General features: G+C 48.6%; 2 protein-coding genes and 1 non-coding gene across 4 annotated transcripts in view; 1 reads left to right on the top strand and 2 right to left on the bottom strand.

Moving 5' to 3' along the window:
• The window catches only part of TMEM132D (transmembrane protein 132D), a 304,697-nt gene that overhangs the window by 95,700 nt on the left and 186,713 nt on the right, over positions 1-22,284 (top strand). For both annotated transcript variants that reach the window (XM_077309304.1, XM_077309303.1), the window contains one exon: positions 3,170-4,061. In XM_077309304.1, coding sequence (XP_077165419.1) covers positions 3,170-4,061 — 892 coding nt within the window. The remainder of the gene's footprint in view (positions 1-3,169; positions 4,062-22,284) is intronic.
• Positions 2,878-2,946, bottom strand: TRNAA-GGC (transfer RNA alanine (anticodon GGC)). The gene has a single exon. It is a non-coding gene; the product is annotated as a tRNA-Ala (tRNA).
• The window catches only part of LOC143823215 (uncharacterized), a 575,613-nt gene continuing 574,113 nt past the window's right edge, over positions 20,785-22,284 (bottom strand). Inside the window, exons 3-4 of the mRNA XM_077309308.1 lie at positions 21,206-21,260; positions 20,785-21,129 (exon numbers count right to left, since the gene is read on the bottom strand). Coding sequence (XP_077165423.1) covers positions 21,065-21,129; positions 21,206-21,260 — 120 coding nt within the window. The 3' untranslated portion in view covers positions 20,785-21,064. The remainder of the gene's footprint in view (positions 21,130-21,205; positions 21,261-22,284) is intronic.

Here is a 22,284-nt window from a genome sequence, read left to right as displayed (position 1 = left end):
CCCTCTCCCTCGTACCGAAGAGAAGATGGTGAGTCTCCCCAGATTATTTTCAATGTAAATTTGATTAAAATGTTTTAACTATTGCTTCATCACTGATGTATCGTAAGCCACCCCGAGCCCATGTGGAAGGGAGGCGTATACATGTGAAAATTAATAAAATTAATAAAATCTATAAAAGTAAATATTCTGTTTCCAGTGCTGGCCAACCGGATGCCCCCCAAAAGTCCACAGGCAGGTCTAGGGCCCTTCTGATCTTCAGAGTCTGTTGCTTGCCGTGCCCTTTGAACGAAGACATTCCATTCAGCAGCACGTCTGATCGCTGTTGCTCTGTCCTTGGAGGCTGTCCCTTCTCATCATTTAAAATCCACCTCAGAACGAAACAGACAAGCAGATGTCCCAAGAGATGTATCTGCTGTTGTCCAGTTCCTGCCAATGATGGAACGGTGAGGCTCAGAGTCGTTGCGTCATGGAGAGCCAAGGGAGCTGTCTGCTCCAGAAAGAAGAAGAGCTGGTTCTTCTCTACCCGAAGGAGTCTCAAAGCGGCTTACAGTCGCCTTCCCTTTCCTCACCCCACAACAGACACCCTGTGAAGGAGGTAGGCTGAGAGAGCCCTGATATTACTGAAGAAGAAGAAGAGTTGGTTCTCATATGCCGCTTTTCTCTACCCAAAGGAGTCTCAAAGCGGCTTACATTCACCTTCCCTTTCCTCTCCCCACAACAGACACCCTGTGAGGTGGGTGAGGCTGAGAGAGCCCTGATAGTCTGATCTAGCAGGGCTCTTGTGTTTTTACATTTCTTTCCATGTATGGGGGGGGGGGGAATCATGGGCTGCAGTCCTCCCTGCACACACCTTCAACCCTGCCAGTGAGAGCCAGCTTGGTGTGGTGGTTAGGAGTGCGGACTTCTAATCTGGCATGCCGGGTTCGATTCTGCGCTCCCCCACATGCAGCCAGCTGGGTGACCTTGGGCTCATCATAGCACTGATAAAACTGTTCTGACCGGGCAGTGATATCAGGGCTCTCTCAGCCTCACCCACCCCACAGGGTGTCTGTTGTGGGGAGAGGAATGGGAAGGCGACTATAAGCCTCTTTGAGACTCCTTCGGGTAGGGAAAAGCGGCATATAAGAACCAACACTACTACTTCTTCTTCTTCTTCTTCTTCTTCTTCTTCTGCTTGTGAATTTGTGTGAAAAGAGCTACACTCCAGTATTTGGCAGGAGGGACTTGACCTGGTTCCTGGGGAGGAAGGACAAGGATAGAAACGCTGCAAAATAATACTTTTTTAAAAAAAGAGGACCAGAATCATCGGTCTAGAATTTGAAGAATTCTCTGTACAATTGAAAGCGTTGGTGGGTTGAGAGTGATAAAACGCTCAATTTGGAATCGCACAGGGCTCTGGGTTAACTCATTAGCTCGCTTGATTAGCACGCCATCAACAATTGCACATGACCTTGTCCCTGTTTCGCTTCTCTTATATAAAAAAAATCACTAAAGTTAAATGGGGAGGAACAGGCCGTCGCTTGCAGGCAGAAGCTACCTTGACCTTAGTTCCATCTATCGATTTATTTATTATTTAATTTTTTCCTTCTCCGGGGAATTCAGGGCAGTTTGCATGGGGGAGAGGTTAAACGGACTGAGCAAGCGCAGTCTGCATCAGGGGTAGTCAACCTGTGGTCCTCCAGATGTCCATGGACTACAATTCCCATGAGCCCCTGCCAGCGAAAGCTGGCAGGGGCTCATGGGAATTGTAGTCCATGGACATCTGGAGGACCACAGGTTGACTACGCCTGATCTACATGAGGGAGAGGTTAGAATGACTGAGCGAGGACAGTCTACGTGGCAGAGAGGTTAGAATGAGTGAGCTTCATATTTCTACAGCCATTTGAACATTGGTCTCTCTCACCCTCCACATGTTCTGAATGCCACCTCGTCCAAGATGCCACCTCTAGACGGTTTCTCGAGATCTCCGGGGATTACAACTGGTTTCCAGGTGACTGAGATCCAATCACCAGGAGAAAATGACCCCTTTCAAAGTGGGCTGCATGACATCACATGCTGGCTGAGGCCCCTCCCCTCCCCAAGCTCACCCCTCCCCAATCTACATCCCCAAAACCTTCAGGGTGTTTCCCAACCCGGCGGGTCCAGCCCTACTGCAGCTGAACTTACTGAATCCACTGCGACAATTCTATATCGAGCAGCCAAATATGTTTTCTTGCACGGATCAGAAATTAAAAGAAAAAAAATTGACAAGAGGCCGGGGGGGAAGTGACGGCATTTTTCTCTGCCAGCTGGGCGGCCTGGCAGGGGAGGCGGGCCACAGTGCCACATGATTGGCTCCCTGCTTGTGATGAGCTTGTGATTGGTGTCCCATTGTGTTTGACATTCTTTTAGAGCTCACTGGGGATTGTAGTTGGAACGGTTTCCTTTGCAATTCACCGATAACGCCTTTTTCTCCGCTGCTGCTCTCCACTTGACGCTGCTGGTCTTGCAGATTCTGTTGTATTTTCCAAGCGTGTTTGGTATTCAGATGCTGTTCATACGTTATTTATATATACGAGGCGTGCCACTGATGTAGAATACTGATTTGATTATGTACAAGGAGTTGATAAATGCATGCGTGTGTGTGTGTGTGTAAATCCGTGTAAGGGATTGCAAAACAAGGTAGAAATAACGAATCATTGGTCCAATTTGTCCCAGAGAGAAATGAAATAAAAATTGGGGGGTTTTCAGGTCCAAATGGCAGGTGCCCCATGCCTAATTTGAACATGCATAAGCTGCCTTATGCCGAGTCAGAATACTGACCTATTGTCTAAGAACGGCAGCAGCTCTCCATGGTCTCAGGAGGAGGTCTTTCTTATCACCTACTGGTTCTTTTGATGGAGATGCCAGGGATTGAACCTAGGACCTTCTGCATGCCAAGCAGATGCTCTACCACTGAGCCACGGCCCCCTTCCGTAGCTCCCTTTGTTCCCAGGAGAAGGTCTTCCCATTGCCCACTACCTGGTACTTTCAACAGGAGAAGCTGGGGGTTGGACCTTCTGAACAGAATTCTGCTTTATCCTTACAACCCTCCCCCTCCCATGTGAACAGGTTGAATTGTTGGCCCACGTCTCCCGAGGCCTAGCTGGTTAGCTTTCATGTTTCTAAAATCTCCTTTTCTTTCCTCCAGTGACGGAGAGCCGAGGGATCTTGGAGAGCATCCAGAGGTTCTCTTTGCTGCCAACGTACCTGCCTGTGACTTACCACATCCACAACACGGACATCTCCTTCTTTCTCAAAGAAGCCAACCAGGACATCATGAGGAACTCAAGCCTTCAGTCCCGGGTTGAGTCCTTCCTGATCTACAAATCCAAGCGGCCACCGATACTGAACGCCACCTATGGACCTTTTTCAATCGAACAAGTGGTTCCTCAAGACCTGCTGTCTCCTTCCAGTCCGTTTGGATCTACCGCCCCCAAGTTCTCCTTCAACTGGAAGCTGAAGGCCCACATCATGAACAACAAAATCTACCCAAGTAGGCCCAAAGTCCAGGTTTTGTTCTATATCATTGGGAGGGACTGGGATGACTATAGCGTGAGCGAAAGACTGCCCTGCTTGCGGGTCTTTGCTTTTCGAGAAACGAGGGAAGTCCGAAGCAGCTGTAGGCTGAAAGGGGACCTGGGATTGTGCGTGGCTGAGCTGGAGCTTCTCCCCAGCTGGTTCAACCCACCCACGGTGGTCGCTGGCCGTAAGAAGCTCCTGACTCAGTTGGAGGGGAGCCCTGTAGAACTTTACTACGCCATCCAACTGGGAAACGACAAAGGGGGTTGTGCTAAGGAAGACCAGAGAAAAAATAATGGGATCAGACCAGGACGCAATGATATCGATGAATCGGGGCCGCCCTTGCAGAGGATCGGGACCGTTTTCCTTTACCAGACTCCCGGGAGCCCTACCTGGAGTGAAATGAGGCTGGATAGTAACATTGTGATCCTGTATATGCCAAAGATTGTAAAACAAGGCGATGTGCTGACCTTTCTGGTGACGGTGGCCAAGAACTCAACTGAGGACCAGTTCACAGTAAGGTAAGGCCAACAGGGCAGGTGGAACGTGCTCTCCAAAATTCTTCTGTGCAGACTTACATGTCCTACATCCCCTGAATGCCTGAATACCGAATACGAAATATTCGTATTGCTGATACTGACTCTTTCCAGTCCTCTGATATATTCGTTTCCCATGCCTGGTTTTTGCGAGGCCAATGTTGACCGTGTCCGGTTGATGACTTGGGATAGAATTTGACAGTACTGACCTGTAACGGAACGCCATTTTTGACGGTATTTGATGGTTGGCGTGCAGTCCTATTTAGCCTTTGACTGTCGACATGCAGTTGTGAGTATTATTTGAAAGTTTGTGTGGAATGAAAAGAGGGAGCTTGGTATTGGGGGGGGGGGGGGAGGAGATGCCATGGCTCATTGGTAGAGCCCATCTTTTGTATGTAGGAAGTGCCAGATTGAAATCCCCGCTCCTTAAAGCAGGGGTAGTCAACCTGTGGTCCTCCAGATGTCCATGGACTACAATTCCCATGAGCCCCCGCCAGCGAATGCTGGCAGGGGCTCATGGGTATTGTAGTCCATGGACATCTGGAGGACCACAGGTTGACTACCCCTGCCTTAAAGGATCAGAGAAAAGACCACTCTTTGCCTGTGTACTTTGAAAGCTACTCCCAGTCAGAGTTGACTGTTTGGAGGTAGACAGATCAGTGGTTTACTTCGATATCAGGTAGCCTCATTGTCGGATTTAAGAACAGTGTTCAGACCTAGGATTCATTGGTTGATTTGTGGCGCTCTGGAAGTTATAGTTTTTGGATTTTTTTTGTCATTTGTTTCCTCTTGTGACTGTCACTGGTTCTCTTTCTAGTGTTGTGGATGTATTTTTAAGGGAATTCTTTCACCACTGAACCTCTGTTTTGATTTATTCGAACACCCCAGTGTTCGCCACCTTTGTGGACCCTGATTGAGTGGAAAGGCGGCATAAAAAACATTTCAAATAAAGAAGAATGAACAGAATATCCTCACAGCCACCTGGTATATTAGTCTGGTGGGGCCAGGACTACTTTAGAGCTCAAATATATTTAAAAACCATAAAATAATATAATATCTATTGGACACACATGAAACATCTCCGTCCGTACACCACAAATGCCAACAAATCCAAACCTAATGCGTTCCGATCATACTGATCTTTATCAGTATATGTAGTTGTGTGTGTGTCTGTCTGTCTGTATGTGTGTGTGTGTACTATATATATATATATATATATATACATACATACATACATACACATATACATATATATACATACACACACACAACTACATGTACTGATATCTATCTATCTGTCTGTCTGTCTGCCTGCCTGCCTGCCTGCCTGCCTGCCTATCCATCCATCCATCCATCCATCCATCCACCCATCCACCCACCCACCCACCCACCCACCCACCCACATACACACACACACACACACACACACACACACACACACACACAATAAGGGGAGGGGCACTTCTTTGATCTGTTATGCCTGATTCTGGTCTTGCAGAGTATTGGTATGGGCAGACTCCTCAGCCAGTAAACATTTTCTATTCTTCCCCTGAGTACTGGAAAATCCTGCTGTTTGGATCTTTTCAACCCCACCCCACCCACCCCACTGATGCTCACCCCTGTGGGTGAAGGATGGCAGTTCACAGTGCCCTTCCAGGTGCCATGGCCCCGAGGCAGAGGTGGGGGACTCGCCGCTCAGGAGGGCTACCCCCCCCCCACAAACCAAAGACGGTTCTTTGTGTCCACCTCAAAGCTACTTTTATGGTTGGTAGTAAACGTGAGGTCTCTTTGATTCTTTTTATCGCCCTGAGTTGTCTTTAACACCTCGTTGAGAGCTCCCCCTACAGTAGTAAAAAAAAGAACTTTATTTCAATCGCAAAGGAGTCCATGCAGACCTTATTTAGAGAGAATGGGAGGGAGCCAGCTTCCAGGATGGTTTTATGAGACTCTCAAGTAAGGTCCAACCAGGACCGCAAAGTGGAGAGCAGCAGAGTTATTTATTTATTTCTATTGACCAAGCAGTTTCTTCTGTACACTTTGCACCTTTTGTACTAGAGGGTTTACGTTTGCTGGATTTACGTTTTATCATTTCTACCCCGGCTAGCTGGGGACCCCTTGGAATTATAGCTTATCTCCAGATTACACAAAACAGTCCCCTGGAGAAAACGGAGGGTGGGCTGAATCCACCACCTTAGGCAGCCCCTTCCACTGCTGAACTAGACTCATAGAATTCTGGAGTGGGAAGGGGCTATAGAGGCCATCTAGTCCCACCCCCTACTCAATGCAGAATCAGCCTCAAGCATCCAGGAGAAGGATCTGTCCAGCCAATGCCTGAAGACCACCAGTGATGGGGAGCTCACCATCTCCTTAGACATCCCACTCCACTGCTGAACTATTCGGACTGTGAAATTCTTCCCCCCCGATATCTAGCCGTTATCATTCTACATTTAGTTTAAAGCAAATTCTTGCGGGTCCTCTCCTCTGCTTCCAACAGGGACCTATCCCTGCTCTCCTTTAAGCAACGACCTTTCAGATACTTGAAGAGAGCAATCACATCCCCTCTCAGCCACCTCTTCTCCATGTGGAACATTCCCAAGTCCAAGATACCGAACAAGATGGCGTCTAGGATGGTGCAGGGGTGGATTTTCCCCCTTAGCATCCCCAGCTGAATTCCGTAGCACGAAGCAGTCGGGATGCCATTCTGAGATTTGAACAGAGGGGTCAACAGCAGCCTGAGACATCATTAATTACGCTGGTTTCTGCAGGGTGTGCTGGAGTTGCGTTCAACCTCGGGCCAAGCGCGTTTGCCCTCACCGCAGTGCCTGGATGTTGCCGCGTTCACCTCTTGACCCGCACTGCCATCTGTTCACATCTCAGTTTCCAGTTCATTGGAGCAAAAGCAATGGGGACAACATTTTCCTGCCAGCAGCCATCGGCCCCGAATCATCCGCACTCCCTCCTCTGCTCAAGACAGACACGGGCAGGCAGAGGGTCAGGGCAAACGGTCCCATGGGTCACTCGTTCCTCCAAAGCAGTGCGGATCTCCCTCCCCGATGCTGTTGCTCCTCGGGTGCGTGCCGTGAGCACGTTAGTTCCCTCATTTTGCAGCGAGGAAATCTGAGTCTAGAAAAGGGATGCCCTCATTTCGTCTTGGGTGGCCCACCTTCGGGTGATAAGGCAACAAACGCGGAGGCCCTGTACGGAGGTTATCCAAACCACACAATAGAAAACGCTGTGTGAAGGCCATAGCATGTTGTTAGGAGCCAGTATGTGATACAGAATACAAGTCTGAACACGCAGAAAACATACAGTTGCTGAAACAATCCATATCTTTCAAAGAACAATGAAATGAGCAGTCTTTGTTTCTCTGGATTAATAGCTGCAGTCTCAATTGTGAAAAAGATACCAACTATGAAATGACAAGAGGGAAATTCCGGACAGATATGCCGTTTTGTTAGTACTTCCTCAATTGTCAGCGTTGTCATTTCAACCAAAGTCCTTTAAACTTCCCAGATGGATTAAATCCTTAATTCTAAGCCAGGAGAAACCTTTTTTCTCTTTCATAGGCTGGAAATATCTCCATTATTTTTTAGCTGAGCCCTTCAAGCTTTCCTTGCTGGAATAAAGACTTAAATTTTAAGCCAGCAAAAGACCTAAATTTTGAGCCAGGGGTGGGATCCTTTGCTCTCTCATGGACTGCTCAAAACACTTGAAGGGCTTCGGCTAAATTATCAGGGAATCTAATCGTTAAAGCTTGGCATCCTGTTGTTTGACTCTCGGCTTTCACAAGTTGAGCTCAGGGATCCGGGGCCCCAGATCTGGATTTGGATTCCTGCACTCTGATTCTGACTTCATGAACCTGCGTCAGGATGTGAGTGTCCTTCATAGTGCAGGGGGTTGGACTAGATGACCCATGAGGTCCCTTCCAACTCTATGATTCTATGATTAGGGAGGCTGTGAATTCTGCAGGGAAAGCGACCAGCAGCCGAACACACCTTGTCCGACGCTGATCAGGAAATGGTGAGCTATATCTGCTTGATGCTATACATCTGTTGGGAATACTTCTGGCTGCCTTCGTGGACAGATTCTGGTGGGGCTCCATGTATGTCTAAAGCAGCAGAACACAGTTGGAGTCCAGTGTCACCTTTAAGACCAACACATTTTATTCAAGGGGTGACCTTTCATGTGCATGCACGCTTCTTCAGACAAGGAAATGGAAATCACTCTATGCATATCAGGAGGGAGCAAGCAGCATCATGAAAACATCCAATGAATATGCAGGACAAGGAAGATGCTTAGTCAATTCAAGAGCCTTGACTAACAAACTGAGCTTATAAGGTTATATATCAGTCCTTTGGGTCCAACTCCAGTTGGAAAACATAGTAGAGGGAATAAACATGTCTAGATTACTGCTGAGTGGCAGATGCACTCCCAGTTGCAGAGCAGAGCCATCAAAAGACATTCCGCTGGGGTCGTTCACCTTTCTGCAGATAGGAGTTTTGTTTCCGTTTCTCTCCCAGCTTTGCCGGGATGCAGCCAATTTTCCCGGAAAGGAAGCCGGAAGCCGGTTCCTAGTGGGAGGGACCAGCGGTGAGTGGCAGTCTGATTCCCTCCTCCCACTTGGACCTGAGAACCTGCCTTATGTTAAAGGACTCAGTAACTTTTCTGCTCCTCCTTCTCACAGATGGCGGAGAGGGGAGACCTCTCAAAGGCCCTTCACAAAGTGATTCTGTCGTGCTTTACGAAAATAATTCCAGGCATCAGCATTTTGAGCAGTTGGCGAGGCAGAAATGTGACAGCCATTCCACAGAGGCCTCTGCTGTTCTCCCCTCGCTCACTACCGCCCTGTTCTCCAGCTAAATGGGGGTTAATAGCTCCTACACATAGAAGCAAATCTTCTCTCCTTCTCTGCCGCCCTCCCTCGAGGACACTCAGGGATGGATTTTCTCTCCTCCGCTATCTCAGAAGAGCACTTTGGTTTCTTGATCTGCTAAGAAAACTGTCTCTTCTTTTGTTTTTTTCGGGCAGATCTAGCAACATAACCGAGGCTGATGTCCATAATGGGAAAGGGTCTCTCCATCCAATAGAAGGTCATTGGCTGTCCTTTTGAGAACTGGTGGGTCCCTTCTTAAGGCAACTCCAGGATTCCACCTTTGTGCCGTCTTCTTTCAACAGGACTACCTCAAAGCTATTTCTGTGGGGCTTCGCGGGGTTGATCTCCACAGTGAGGCAGGGGCTCATGGGAATTGTAGTCCATGCACATCTGGAGGACCACAGGTTGACTACCCTTGCTCAGAAGGCCACCCTAAGGAATAACCCCCCCCCCCGAGACATCTGGAAGTGAAAGAGGTAGTAAGGCCCATGCGAACAGCTACAAGCTGAGAAGTCAATCAACTGTTCATAAGGAAGTCATTTATTTTGGTCCTTCCTTACCCCCCGAATGTCCCCAGGGCAGTTTATAAAAATGTAGTTTGCGATAAGTGCTGTTCAACACAGGAGACCAAAAAAAAAGTCAATTAAAAACAGGCCGATTGATAAAATATTGTCGAAATCCATAAAACGCTGTCAATCACACATTCTTTCATTTCCACGCCCCTGAAACAGTATTCCGTGTTGATATAACTCAAAATTCATCTGGAAAAGGGAGGTTTTCAAAAGGGAGGTCATTCATTCATTCATTCATTCATTCATTCATTCATTTATTCAAAACTTAGCTTCCGACTGGCTCGGCAGAAGGGACTGTGCTCGGCTCTTGTGGCCATTTCTTGTTCACCCAGGGATGTGCCGATCGCCACTTTGGGGTCAGAAGGTGCATTTCCTCTAGGCTAGACTGGCCAGGGATTCTGGTTTTTTTTTTGGGGGGGGCTTCATCCGGGCACGGAATTGGGGTCACTGTGGGTGGGCCGGGAGTTGTGAGTTTCCTGCATTCTTCAGGGGGGTAGACTTGATGACCCTGGAGGTCCCTTCCAGCTCTCTGATTCTATGAAAAGAGAGGTAATTCAGGATTGTTCGACTTCTGCAGCAGTTTCCAAGGCAGCCCCATATCAATTTCTTTGCTCCTCGAACTCCCCAGGGCAGAGAAGCTTGGGCTTGGGCTTCCGGCTTGCCAGGTGGTGCTTGATTATTTTTAAGTGGCACATTTGCTCTTAATGGCGGGTGCCACTTAACCTTCACTCCGCTTTCACTGTGCTTATTTGGTTAATTGCATGTTTTTTTGTTTTTTGTTTTGTGGCTGGTGTTTTGTGCCCAAGTAGCTGTTAGGGGTGAGCGGATCCTTTTTGGTCTGTAGATATGTCTGATTTGCTGTGTTTTGGTGATGGCTTTTAGGGCTTCCATCTGTGCCTTGGGCAGAGGTGCGTTGTGAGCATCAGGCACAATTTCTACAGGCAAAAGATGTCATTTGTGCCGTGAGAAATGTTAATGAGGTGCGATCGATGTTGGGAAAGGTGTGCATTTCCCACAGACTCAGGAGGCTGGGGCCTGCAGGAGCAAACCTTTAGATCAGGGGTGACCAAACTGGCTCTCTGGGTGTTCATGGACTACAATTCCCATGAGCCCCTGCCATGCAGGGGCTCATGGGAATTGTAGTCCATAGACATCTGGAGAACCACAGTCTGGCCACCTCTGCTGCAGCAGAACTCCATTCATAGAATTATAGAATCATAGAGTCATCTAGTCCAACCCCCACATTATACAGGACACTCATAACCCTTTCACTCATCCCCTGTAACCTGCCACCTCCTTGAAACTTCATAGAATCAGCCTCTCCGTCAGATGGCTCTCCAGCCTCTGCTTAAAAATTCCCAGAGATGAACCCACCACCTCCCGAGGAAGCCTGTTCCACTGAGAACACGCTGTCCCATAAACCAAATCCTTAGGTGCCAAGACAAGGGCGTTAAAAAAAAATCCCTAGCATTTCAGGCCCCCATAATATTCGTATTTCAGGTTTGCTTTCCCTTCTGCGTGAACCGAAACAATTTGGAACCATTGTTTTTATATCCTCACGCTGAAAATCTCCCCATAAAATGTGTGCCTTTTTGAATGTCATCGGTGCGCCCATAAAGGAGCGTTATGCCGAGAAAGGAGGGACACTGTGCCTATAAATCCTGCATAAAAGGTGTATGAAAGATATACGGCGAGGTAAGCCCAAAAAGAGAATCTACAAAACCAACAGCGGCAAGCGAAGAGCCAAAGCCACGGGGGCGGGTGGCACGGACCCATAAAAGCCAATGAAAAGAGGGTCACGCGTCCCTACAATCCATGGGCCAAACCTCCTTCTAAACGCTACCCAAGTTAGCAAGGTCGGCCTCGCTCCCCCAAAAGACAGGGGGCATCGTTAAATATGCAATACGTCTTCCTTCATAGAGTGTTGCTAGAGTTGCATTATTTTAATAACCTTCCTGAACTCCCATTAAAGTTTTTGCCGCAAAGCTCAGCGGGTGGGGAGGACTCACTCAGCTTGGCCGTCAGTGTGCCCATCCCCAGAACCGGGCAGGATGGTACAAACCCCTTTTTGATTCCTGCAATCATTCCAGGTGGCTAATCAGACAACACCGCAAAACAATTGGTCCGTTCTGGGGAGGGGGCGGAGCCTGGGAAGGGGTGGGGCCTGCACACCTCCTCCCACCTTAAACTGCCTCATGTCTCTCCCCACCTCAGTTCTCCCTGAGCCTGCCTATCGACATGGGTGGTGACATCACTCCTCAAAGCCTGAAAACTTTCAAGGACTCCTCCGTGGTCAAAACTTTGACGAAGGCTGCACTCCACCATGCTGGGGGCAGAGCCTGGGGAGGGGAGGGGCTTCAACTGGCCTCATGCCACCTCCCAAAGCCGTCGTTCTCTCTAGATGAACCGTTTTCTTCCGCCTGGAAGTCAGTTGTCATCTTAGGACATCTCTGGCCACCATAGCAGAAGGGCTGGGTATCAGATTTGGAAATCAGGAAGCCACATCATGGAAAATGAATTTGTCTTGTTTAGATAGAGCAGCAACTGTCTGGGATGGCCGGCGAAGACCAGCCTTTCGCTCAAAAGCTTACAAAATGCTTATTTAGCCACGCTTACTGGTCTGAAGGAGAACTGAGACATTCCAGTCAACACATTCGGGGTTTTTTTTTTCAAAGAGAGGACTGTTCTCCGTGGCAGAGGACATCTGGCCGGCCTCCCGTCTTCTGTCGGTTTGGTTGCGGCGTTTCGATTCCCCGTTTGCCCCCATATGGCTCGCAAAGTGGCTCGCTAATGAACGAATACTAATAACGCGATTAAAACAGCAATTAGGGCAGCAATTAATTTCCAACCGCCGGGCGTAGAATTGATTAACGCTCCTCCTTTCCGTCCAGTTGGCGCCTGTAACGGCGCTTGCGATTCGAGTCCGTCCCGGTCACAGTCGGCCTGTTTGGGGCCTCGAGATTCCAATTCAAGGGGGTCTTTCTCAGGTTGGCAGAGAGAAATATGTGCCGTGCCTTCTTTGAAGACTCTGGTGCCTGTCCGCTTGAGGTGAAGGTGGAATTTAGGAACTAGAGATGGGAGGACATTGACTGGTATTGATAGCTCAACTGGATGTCACTGTCATCTAATGCTTTTTTTAAAAGATCCTAGAATCATAGAGTTGGGAGGGACCTTCCGGACCATCTAGTCCAGGGGTAGTCAAACTGCGGCCCTCCAGATGTCCATGGACTACAATTCCCAGGAGCCCCCTGCCAGCGTTCAGAACCCAGAAGACTTTTCTTGACACTCTGTGCAGACACGCAATCGTAGAAACACCTGAAAAATATTGTGAATCCAGGAGTTGCTTTTATGTTAAGGAGTTGCATTGTCAAAGATAGCTTCTCTCTCGCTTCCACCTTACCTTATTGCTCCTGTTAATGAAGTGGAGGGAAGCTGAGGATGCAAAAAATCAAAATAAAAATCCATACCTTTGCAGTGAAGTTTTCATTAATCCAGAGGAATGAACCACTGCAGAAATCTCTTTAAACTGGCTTCTGGCTCACAGCAACCAGGTGATAGGGGGGTGTTTTTCTTGGGGGTGGGGTGGGGGGAACATGGGAGATTTTTAAATATATATAAGCCAGATCTGGCTGCATCTCATTTCTTCGCTTCGGCACGCCAATCCCTTCTTGGGCGCCCGCGGAGAACGCATTAGAGGTTCTTTGGTGATAAGCAAACGAAACAATATCGTCGAGAGCTGTCAGCCCCGCGCTAGATAAACAGAAGACAGATGGTAAGTGTGATTGGCACTGACAACGCCTGAGATGCCTTGTTTGCAGGTGCGGCCCCCGCCATCGATCACACTTTTACCTAATAGCGGGAGATGTCACCGCGATGAACTGAAATCCCCAACAGACTGATAAAAAGAGCGGAGCTAACAGCTGGCGGAGGAAGGGGGAAGGCCGAGGGAGAAGGGGGGGAGTGTTGAACGAAAGGTCACCAACTTGCACACCTGAGTCGGGACAAGGTCAGATTCCCCACCCTCTGCTGAATTGATTGGTTGGTTGGTTTTAATATCTCGCCCTGCCCTGTATGCAGGCTCAGCGTGGTTTGCGTAGTTTGTAAAAACTCAGCGAAAATTATTATTGAAAACTTGTGGTACTCCATGACTTCTGCTTGTCGATTCAAGAAACAAGTAAGAAGCAGAGGTGGTTGGCCATGGCCTTCCTCTGCAGAACCTTCCTTGGTGGTTTCCCACCTCATTCCTAACTTTGCTTTGCTTCCAAAATCTCACAGAATTGGGTTACACCCTGCGCTGTTCTCTCTGGCAACCGTGCCGGCCAGTTAAATGAATCTGGGCCAAGCTTGGAGACTCCATCCGGGTACAAAAAACCTAGCTCTTCTTCGCCTTTGGAAAACGTTCATGATTGGATTATTTTTAATGAGCTGCTCTGGTTGAAGAATATCAATGGTCGCTCTCTTTTTACACCTCCCCATGATTGGAGCCTCTTGTGGCGCAGGATGGTAAGGCAGCAGACATGCAGTCTGAAAGCTCTGCCCATGAGGCTGGGAGTTCGACCCCAGCAGCCGGCTCAAGGTTGACTCAGCTTTCCATCCTTCTGAGGTCGGTAAAATTAGCCAGCTTGCTGCTGGGGGGTAAACGGTAATGACTGGGGAAGGCCCTGGCAAACCACCCCGTATTGAGTCTGCCATGAAAACGCTAGAGGGCGTCACTCCAAGGGTCAGACATGACTTGGTGCTTGCACAGGGGATACCTTTACCTTTATGATTGGAGCAATGTTTCCAAAACATTTCCCCCTCTCCCCCCTTTTGAATAGGAAGCATGGCGCATGCATGGCCTCCAGGCACTGCTTACTGCAGAGGTCCTTAACCATGATTCTTATTTGTCATAGTTCCATCAGGGCAAGTGGGAATTGATGGGCTCCTCCTTTAATGTAGCAAAGCCAGTTTAAGGTCATTGCATCCCGTCTCCGTCCCCAGTGGGGGATCTCATAGAAGCTCACATTGTTTTCCTCGCCTCCAGGAACACATGGCACATATGCGCACACATGCGCCTACACACAGAAGCGCAACCTTGACGCAAAAACGCTCTCCCCTTAGGGTGATTTATTCTGCTCATTTCAAGAAGCGTTCGGAACGGGCGGTTTACTATTTACAAATGGATGCCGCATCCATTTGGCTAATTCCTCCCCCCCCCCCAAAAAAATACTTAATTGCAGTTAAACGAGAGCTATTTGCGTTCAGCAGAAGAATTAAGAGGGGAGGGGGGGGAAGAGTGGGTGTTTGGGAAATTCCCTGGTGTAAATCCAGGCCTTTGAAATGAAGAGCCTTTCATTTTTTGCTAATAAGCTCCCTGTGCAATTAAGCAGTGTGTCTTGAGACAGAAAGAGCTTCAGCCGGCCTTCCACAGCGGAAGAAATCCAGCGAAGGGTGGTGGTTTGAGTTATTATTGATTTATTATTTGTCGTTTGGCGTGTATCGCGTTGTAGCTTGCTACTGCCTGCCTCTGCGCCACGGCTGCTTCGGAGGGGGGACTCCATAGCAGGATACCCCACTGAGGTCCCTGTGCACCTCAAATCCCACCCACTCCCGGCTCCACCCCCAAAGTCTCCAGGGATTTCCCAGCCGGAGCTGGCAACCCTCGCTACAGCGTGCTTCATTTCACGGTGTTTGCAATTTTGTTTTGTTTTTTTTGCTGTTTTATTTGCTCCCCGTTTCGGACTCTTTCCCCCCGATTGCTGCAGTTCTGTGACTCACTTGACTTTGATTTGACAGTAACCTCGGCTCAGAAGTCGGCTTCTGTTTGCCTGATGTCTCAGACTTCCTGATCAGCTTGACAGCAGAGAGGGCTGAGCGTTGCTCACCCAGTGGAAGCTTGGATGACAGCAACGATGCCCACCCTCCGACCCCGCTTTGGCCTCTGCTGTTCTCTTTGGCTTCGAGAGATTCCTTTGGGGAAAGGGTGGAGCCACCTCTCTGTGGAAGGGTGGCTGCTTGGAAACTGGGGCATTTCCTTGCCAAAATCTGAAAAACCAGCCTCTCGTGTCTATTTGCAAATGGACCTCTGAAGCCGACAGGCACCTCACGGATTGGCATGTGCTTTCTGCGTCATGAGCGCCTGTCTTCCGCAGGGCACTTACTGACCTGTGTGGTGGGGCGAGTGCGCCGACACAAAACTAGCACACAAAAAAAAGATCCAATTAAATTTTGCCCAGATATCTGAGCATTCAAACGTACGATTGGAGAGATGCCAGATTCCTTCCCCTGCCCCCTCCACTGTGAAATTCCTTTGGATTCCTTTGCAGCCCTTCTGATTGCTACTTTTTTTTTTAAGTGTTTGTTTGGGGACAGGGCTATCTCTATCAGTGGAGACCAAACTGTGGTTCTCCAGTTGTCCGTGGCCTACAGTTCCCATGAGAGCCATGAGCTGGCAGGGGCTCATGGGAATTGTAGTCCATGGACATCTGGAGAGCCGCAGTGTGGCCACCCGTGCTCTACAGATGCCATTAGCTGCGATTCACATCAGATAGATCCAGGGGGGTCACCGTGTCAGTCTGAAGCACCAGGACCAAGTTTGAGTTGAGTGGCACCCCTAAGAGCAGCCAAGTTTCATTCAAGGGATCCACTTCTGTGCGCAAAAAGTGTTCATGTGCCCGAAAGCTTTGGCCTCAAATGAAATGTTGTTGTTCTTAAAGGTGCTCCTGGGCTCAGTGCTACTCTTTCCGCTGTCCTGGCTGCACCCATTTGAATATATAAATTTTAAAATTTAGCTAGACCGATGATACGTAGGTCTGTCCCTCTGACCATTTTTTGGATCATATACTTTTAGAAATGGTCTAAGCCAGGGGTAGTCAAACTGCGGCCCTCCAGATGTCCATGGACTACAATTCCCAGGAGCCCCCTGCCAGCGAACGCTGGCAGGGGGCTCCTGGGAATTGTAGTCCATGGACATCTGGAGGACCGCAGTTTGACTACCCCTGGTCTAAGCGATTAGCTCTTGCTGAATCCTCATGGCAGAAGGAAATCAATAACCAGCCCAATTCCTGTCGGAACTCACTTATTTATGAGTGACCCGGTGATCCTTCATTTCATAACGGGATCGGAGGAAGCAGCCGTTTTGAAGTCTGCTCCAGGTTTTCCATTTCCGCCTGCAGATTCCAGGTACGGTTCTGTTTGGGCAGCTGTCCTTTTATGACGTGCAATCAAGTTCCCCGGCCTGTGAAAACGATGCCCGTTTTTTACAGCACTAGCCTGTTATTTGTCACCCTTTCAGCATGACAACCGTCAAACTGCTGCATGGGATGATTTAGTGGGAGCATGGCGCTGAATCAGGTTCAAGGCTAGAGCATGCACATTGTTGCTCCCCACCCTGGGAGTTAGAGGGTGTTTTTTGGCTGCCATTCTCGGAGGTTTTCACTGGGATTTTAAAAATCTTGCTGGTGTTCTTATTGGGATTTGATTAACTCATTGGTATTTTTCTTGTAAGTCACCACGAGTCCTTGGAGAAGCGGCGGGGTATAAATCCAACCGTAAATGAAATAAAATAAAAAGGGCTGGGATCTTACGAAGATCAGGAATGACTTTGTGGGATCAGTCCAGGGGTATCCTTCTCCAGGCCAGAATCCTATTTTGGCAGTGGTAAACCAGATGCATCTAAGAGGCGAAGAACAAGGAGGGGAGAGATGTGACTTGGAACAGAACAGAAAAAAACCTAGCTGGAATTAGCTAGGACCTGAAAGGTTGAAAGTCTGTGCAATTTAGACAAGAGGTTATAAAATTATATAGACATTTATTATGTGCAGCCTTTAAAATTAAGGTTAAAAACAGACACAAAGTCCATAGGCCTAAGACTGTATGGTGCATATGATAATTTTTCAATAATGGCCTACGAGATTTGTGTATCTTTACCTCCCCCACTATTGGAGTCCAGGCTCTCAGAGCCAAAACTCTGCACTTGTATATAGAAGAAGAAGAGTTGGTTCTTATATGCCGCTTTTCTCTACTCAAAGGCATCTCAAAGCGGCTTCCAATCGCCTTCCCTTTCCTCTCCCCCCAACAGACACCCTGTGAGGGAGGGGGGGCTGGGGGAGCCCCGATATTACTGAAGAAGAGTTGGTTCTTATATGCTGCTTTTCTCTACCTGAAGGACAGGCTTCCAATTGCCTTCCCTTTCCTCTCCCCACAACAGACACCCTGTGGGGTGGGTGAGGCTGAGAGAGCCCTGATATTCCTGCTCAGTCTGAACAGTTTTATCAGTGCCGTGGCGAGCCCAAGGTCACCCAGCTGGCTGCTTGTGGGGGAGCGCAAAATCGAACCCGGCTTGCCAGATTAGAAGTCCGCACTCCTAACCACTACACCAAGAGGGAGGGATGAAGCATTTATATTTTAAATAGGAAATTAATTTTTAATTGTCTGTTGTTTTTAAAACCACCTGTGCAAAAGGGTTTCCTGCATGTTGCTAGCCTGCCCAAGAATGGTCTCAGAGAGGGGTGGTCCACACACCCAAGCAATCAATAAAAATGAAGCCATTAGGCAGGTTGTGAGTGGGTGGGCAGAAGGGACCATGCTGGGGCTTAGCTCTTTCTTGCATGCCCGGAGAATTGCCTCCCTCCCCCTCCCGAGTTCAGTAATTCCTTGTGAGGAGGAAGCAGATTGTGAGCTTGTTGGCTTTTAATATTTTAAACGTAGACTTTTAAATATTATAGTTTTGATTGAATTTATATTTTATGTTTAATTTATGGTACTTTGGATTATATTGAATCTCGTGACCTGCTCTGAGCCACTAGGGAAGGGCAGAATGCAAGTGAAACATGAAATTGCATTAAGGCCACAGTTGCATTTTATCAGTAAAATACGGCCGTAAACAAATTTCGAGGCATCAGCATTGAGTTTGGTTTAAGAGAAGTAACTGTGCTGTCAATGCTCCCACGTACCTTGATAACTGGAAGGAGGACAAAACTGTGAATGAATTGAAAACGGCAAAACGGCAGCAAACTCTGCCTGAACTGTGCTGTGTGCGATATTCGGATACCGAAAGTCAGTCCGAGCAACAGATGCTGCTGGGGAGGCCTCGTATAATTCCGTGCTTCAAAATCTGGGGAACAGTTTTGAATGAGGAATAGTTCAGAAGCATCTCCCTAATTTCGAGTCATCCCGACTGCAGTACAGATTTGTAAGCAAAGGTTTCTCCGCCTGCCTCCTTTTTGTGTGTATGTTTTAATTTTCTGTACGGCGAATCCATAATCCAGCACGTGAAGCGGAAGCAAGTTTCTCAAGCTTTCAGGGGCTCCTTGCAGTGGCGCTGCTGGCATCTCCATCAGGGCTGGGCTCATGGGCCTCCCTTGCCAGAGACACCGGGAATTTAATCTTTGGAGACCTGGCGGACGAAGTTAGATCGGTGGGCGTTCGGAGTTGGCCGGCTGGCGTTGCTTCTCTGGCTCTTTAGAGGGACGGTGGCTGGAAAGCAGAGCCTGGGAATTGTGCAAAATAGGATCCTGATATGGCAACCCCCCCCCCTTGAAAGAAGAGACACCCCCCACCTTTGACTGTCATCATCAGCTTCTTCTCTTTCATAGAAGTCTTGAGTTGTTATTCCCCAAGTTCTTGATTTGTTTTCACTCCCTGTCCTGCTCCTAAAAGATGACGTCAAGCCAAAGGCAGGTGAATTCACAACACCCTAAATCAGTTCCGTTGACTTCCCTTTGATTAGCCAATCACTGCCAACTCAGAGGGCTGCAGATGGTGTGAAAATTAACTTGGGGAGGCCCAGTTGTTGGCCTTCCAGAGGAACTGGCTGGCCCCTGTGTGAGGCAGGAGGCGGAACTAGATGGACCCCTGGTCTGAGCCAGCAGGGCTCTTCTGATGTTCTTATGAAGGCTTCGGCCTCTCTGCCCTGTTGTTGGCCCTCCAGGGGAACTGGCGGCCCCCTGTGTGAGACAGGATGCTGGACTGGATGGACAGTTAGGCTTTTATTTTCTTAGAGTTTAACTTTTGCTAGATTGTGGTTTGTGATGATGACATACACCTTATCCTGCCATTTATTATTTATGTTAAATTTTTATATCCCATGTGTTGGCTTCATAGCCTTCAAGATGAATACTAAAGTGATCATGGTTATTTTTTTTATTATCAATTTTTTATTATTATTTGTTCTTATAAAAAGTATTTACAGAAAAAAAACCACAAAAAAGCGACCAGCTGATAAGTATCGTCAATACACGTATATCGTACTTAATGTAGTCTGATATTATCTCAAGAGATAGATAGTCAGTTCCCTTTACATATTGGTCCTAATCTAACAGTTACTGCTGTCTTTCTTAAGAAAGTCCAAATAATCACTCCACTGTTCATCATATTCTTCCGGAGATCTCTTCTTAACCATGTTAGTGAGTCTTGCCATTTTTGCTAAGTCCGCTAATTTATCAAGCCATGTGGAAATAGTTGGAGTCTCAGTCGCCTTCCAGTGCTTCGCCCACACCATCCGTGCCGCCATAGTTGCATGGAAGAAGAAAATTCTAGAGGAAGTGATCATGGTTATTAAAGCACGTTTGCAGGCCATATATTAATCACTGTGAGCCGAAACCAAACTTTACATTTTTTCAAATTATTTAGTATCCAGTATTATTTTTAACAATTGAATCATAAACGTCTGGTAAATGTTAGCTTTTGTTCACAAGGGTGATGAATAGGTGTTCACCACCTCACGATTGTTATTCCCAATAGCATTGATGGGAATAAGACGACATTAAAGATGTTTGCATTGAAAATAATTAAGGGTTTATACTTGAATGTTGCTTGGTCTAAAGTCTGGCTTTTATTGATCATTACTTTTGGTAACTATGGCGCCAAAGGGCAGGAACCAGACATTGAAAACCTGATGCTAGCAAGGCAGCCTGTTCATCAACATAACTAAACACATTAAATGCATTGTTGGGTCACAGAACAGAAGGGTTAAAGCAAACGCTGGCAGGGGCTCATGGGAATTGTAGTCCATGAACATCTGGAGGACCGCAGGTTGACTACCCCTGTCCTAGGCCATTCAGCAAGCTTTCATGAGACAAGTGTGGATTAGAACACCCAGGTCTGCCAGATGCAAGACTGCCACTCTGACCACTATACCACACTGGCCTGGTCTGGTTGGAAGGGGGGGTAGGCCTGACCTTCCCTTCATTTTAAGGGTCTTTGTCCCAACAACGGACAGAGTCCTCAGCCCACTGCAAAAAGAGACAATTGCAGACAGTAAAGAAAGACAAGAACAAGGAGATAAGTTAAATTATAAAACTTTATTAGATTAGGGTTAAATGGGGGGGGGGAATAAAATTGCCCACATTTTGACTCATTGTGCCAGCCGCCAGCCAAGACGGGGCAGCTGACAAATGAAGGCCGTGCAGAGAAGGTGAAAAACCCGGGTCCTCCAGGCCCTGTAGGGCGGGGTCCCGGGGGAAAATTCCTTCTCGGCCCCAATTCAGGCAGCCAGCTGGAAGCAGCCTGCACGGCCGGGTTAAAATGGTGGGCCGAGGCCTGACCTTACCCATCAGGCCTCCCTAACACCGCAGGGACGTCCTCTTCTTGCCATTGGCTGGAGTCTTCTGCCTCCCGTCCCCTTCTTGCCAATGGCTGGTGTCTTCGGCTCCTCTTCTTGCCATTGGCTGGAGTCTTCTGCTTCCGGCCTCCCGTCCTCTTCTTGCCAATGGCTGGTGTCTTCGGCTCCTCTTCTTGCCATTGGCTGGAGTCTTCTGCCTTCGGCCTCCCGTCCTCTTCTTGCCAATGGCTGGTGTCTTTGGCTCCTCTTCTTGCCATTGGCTGGAGTCTTCTGCCTTCGGCCTCCCGTCCTCTTCTTGCCAATGGCTGGTGTCTTTGGCTCCTCCTCTTCTTGCCATTGGCTGGAGTCTTCTGCCTTCGGCCTCCCGTCCTCTTCTTGCCAATGGCTGGCGTCTTCGGCTCCTCCTCTTCTTGCCATTGGCTGGAGTCTTCTGCCTTCGGCCTCCCGTCCTCTTCTTGCCAATGGCTGGCGTCTTCGGCTCCTCTTCTTGCCATTGGCTGGAGTCTTCTGCTTCCGGCCTCCCGTCCTCTTCTTGCCAATGGCTGGTGTCTTCGGCTCCTCTTCTTGCCATTGGCTGGAGTCTTCTGCTTTCGGCCTCCCGTCCTCTTCTTGCCAATGGCTGGTGTCTTCGGCTCCTCTTCTTGCCATTGGCTGGAGTCTTCTGCCTTCGGCCTCCCGTCCTCTTCTTGCCAATGGCTGGTGTCTTTGGCTCCTCTTCTTGCCATTGGCTGGAGTCTTCTGCCTTCGGCCTCCCGTCCTCTTCTTGCCAATGGCTGGTGTCTTTGGCTCCTCTTCTTGCCATTGGCTGGAGTCTTCTGCCTTCGGCCTCCCGTCCTCTTCTTGCCAATGGCTGGTGTCTTTGGCTCCTCTTCTTGCCATTGGCTGGAGTCTTCTGCTTCCGGCCTCCCGTCCTCTTCTTGCCAATGGCTGGTGTCTTTGGCTCCTCTTCTTGCCATTGGCTGGAGTCTTCTGCCTTCGGCCTCCCGTCCTCTTCTTGCCAATGGCTGGTGTCTTTGGCTCCTCTTCTTGCCATTGGCTGGAGTCTTCTGCCTTCGGCCTCCCGTCCTCTTCTTTGCCAATGGCTGGTGTCTTTGGCTCCTCTTCTTGCCATTGGCTGGAGTCTTCTGCCTTCGGCCTCCCGTCCTCTTCTTTGCCAATGGCTGGTGTCTTCGGCTCCTCTTCTTGCCATTGGCTGGAGTCTTCTGCTTCCGGCCTCCCGTC

The sequence above is a fragment of the Paroedura picta genome, chromosome 13 (genome assembly GCF_049243985.1).
Source record: "Paroedura picta isolate Pp20150507F chromosome 13, Ppicta_v3.0, whole genome shotgun sequence".
Taxonomy (NCBI): Eukaryota; Metazoa; Chordata; class Lepidosauria; order Squamata; family Gekkonidae; genus Paroedura; species Paroedura picta.
The sequence above is the reverse complement of the archived record's forward strand: the minus strand, read 5'-3'. Positions and strand labels throughout refer to the sequence as shown.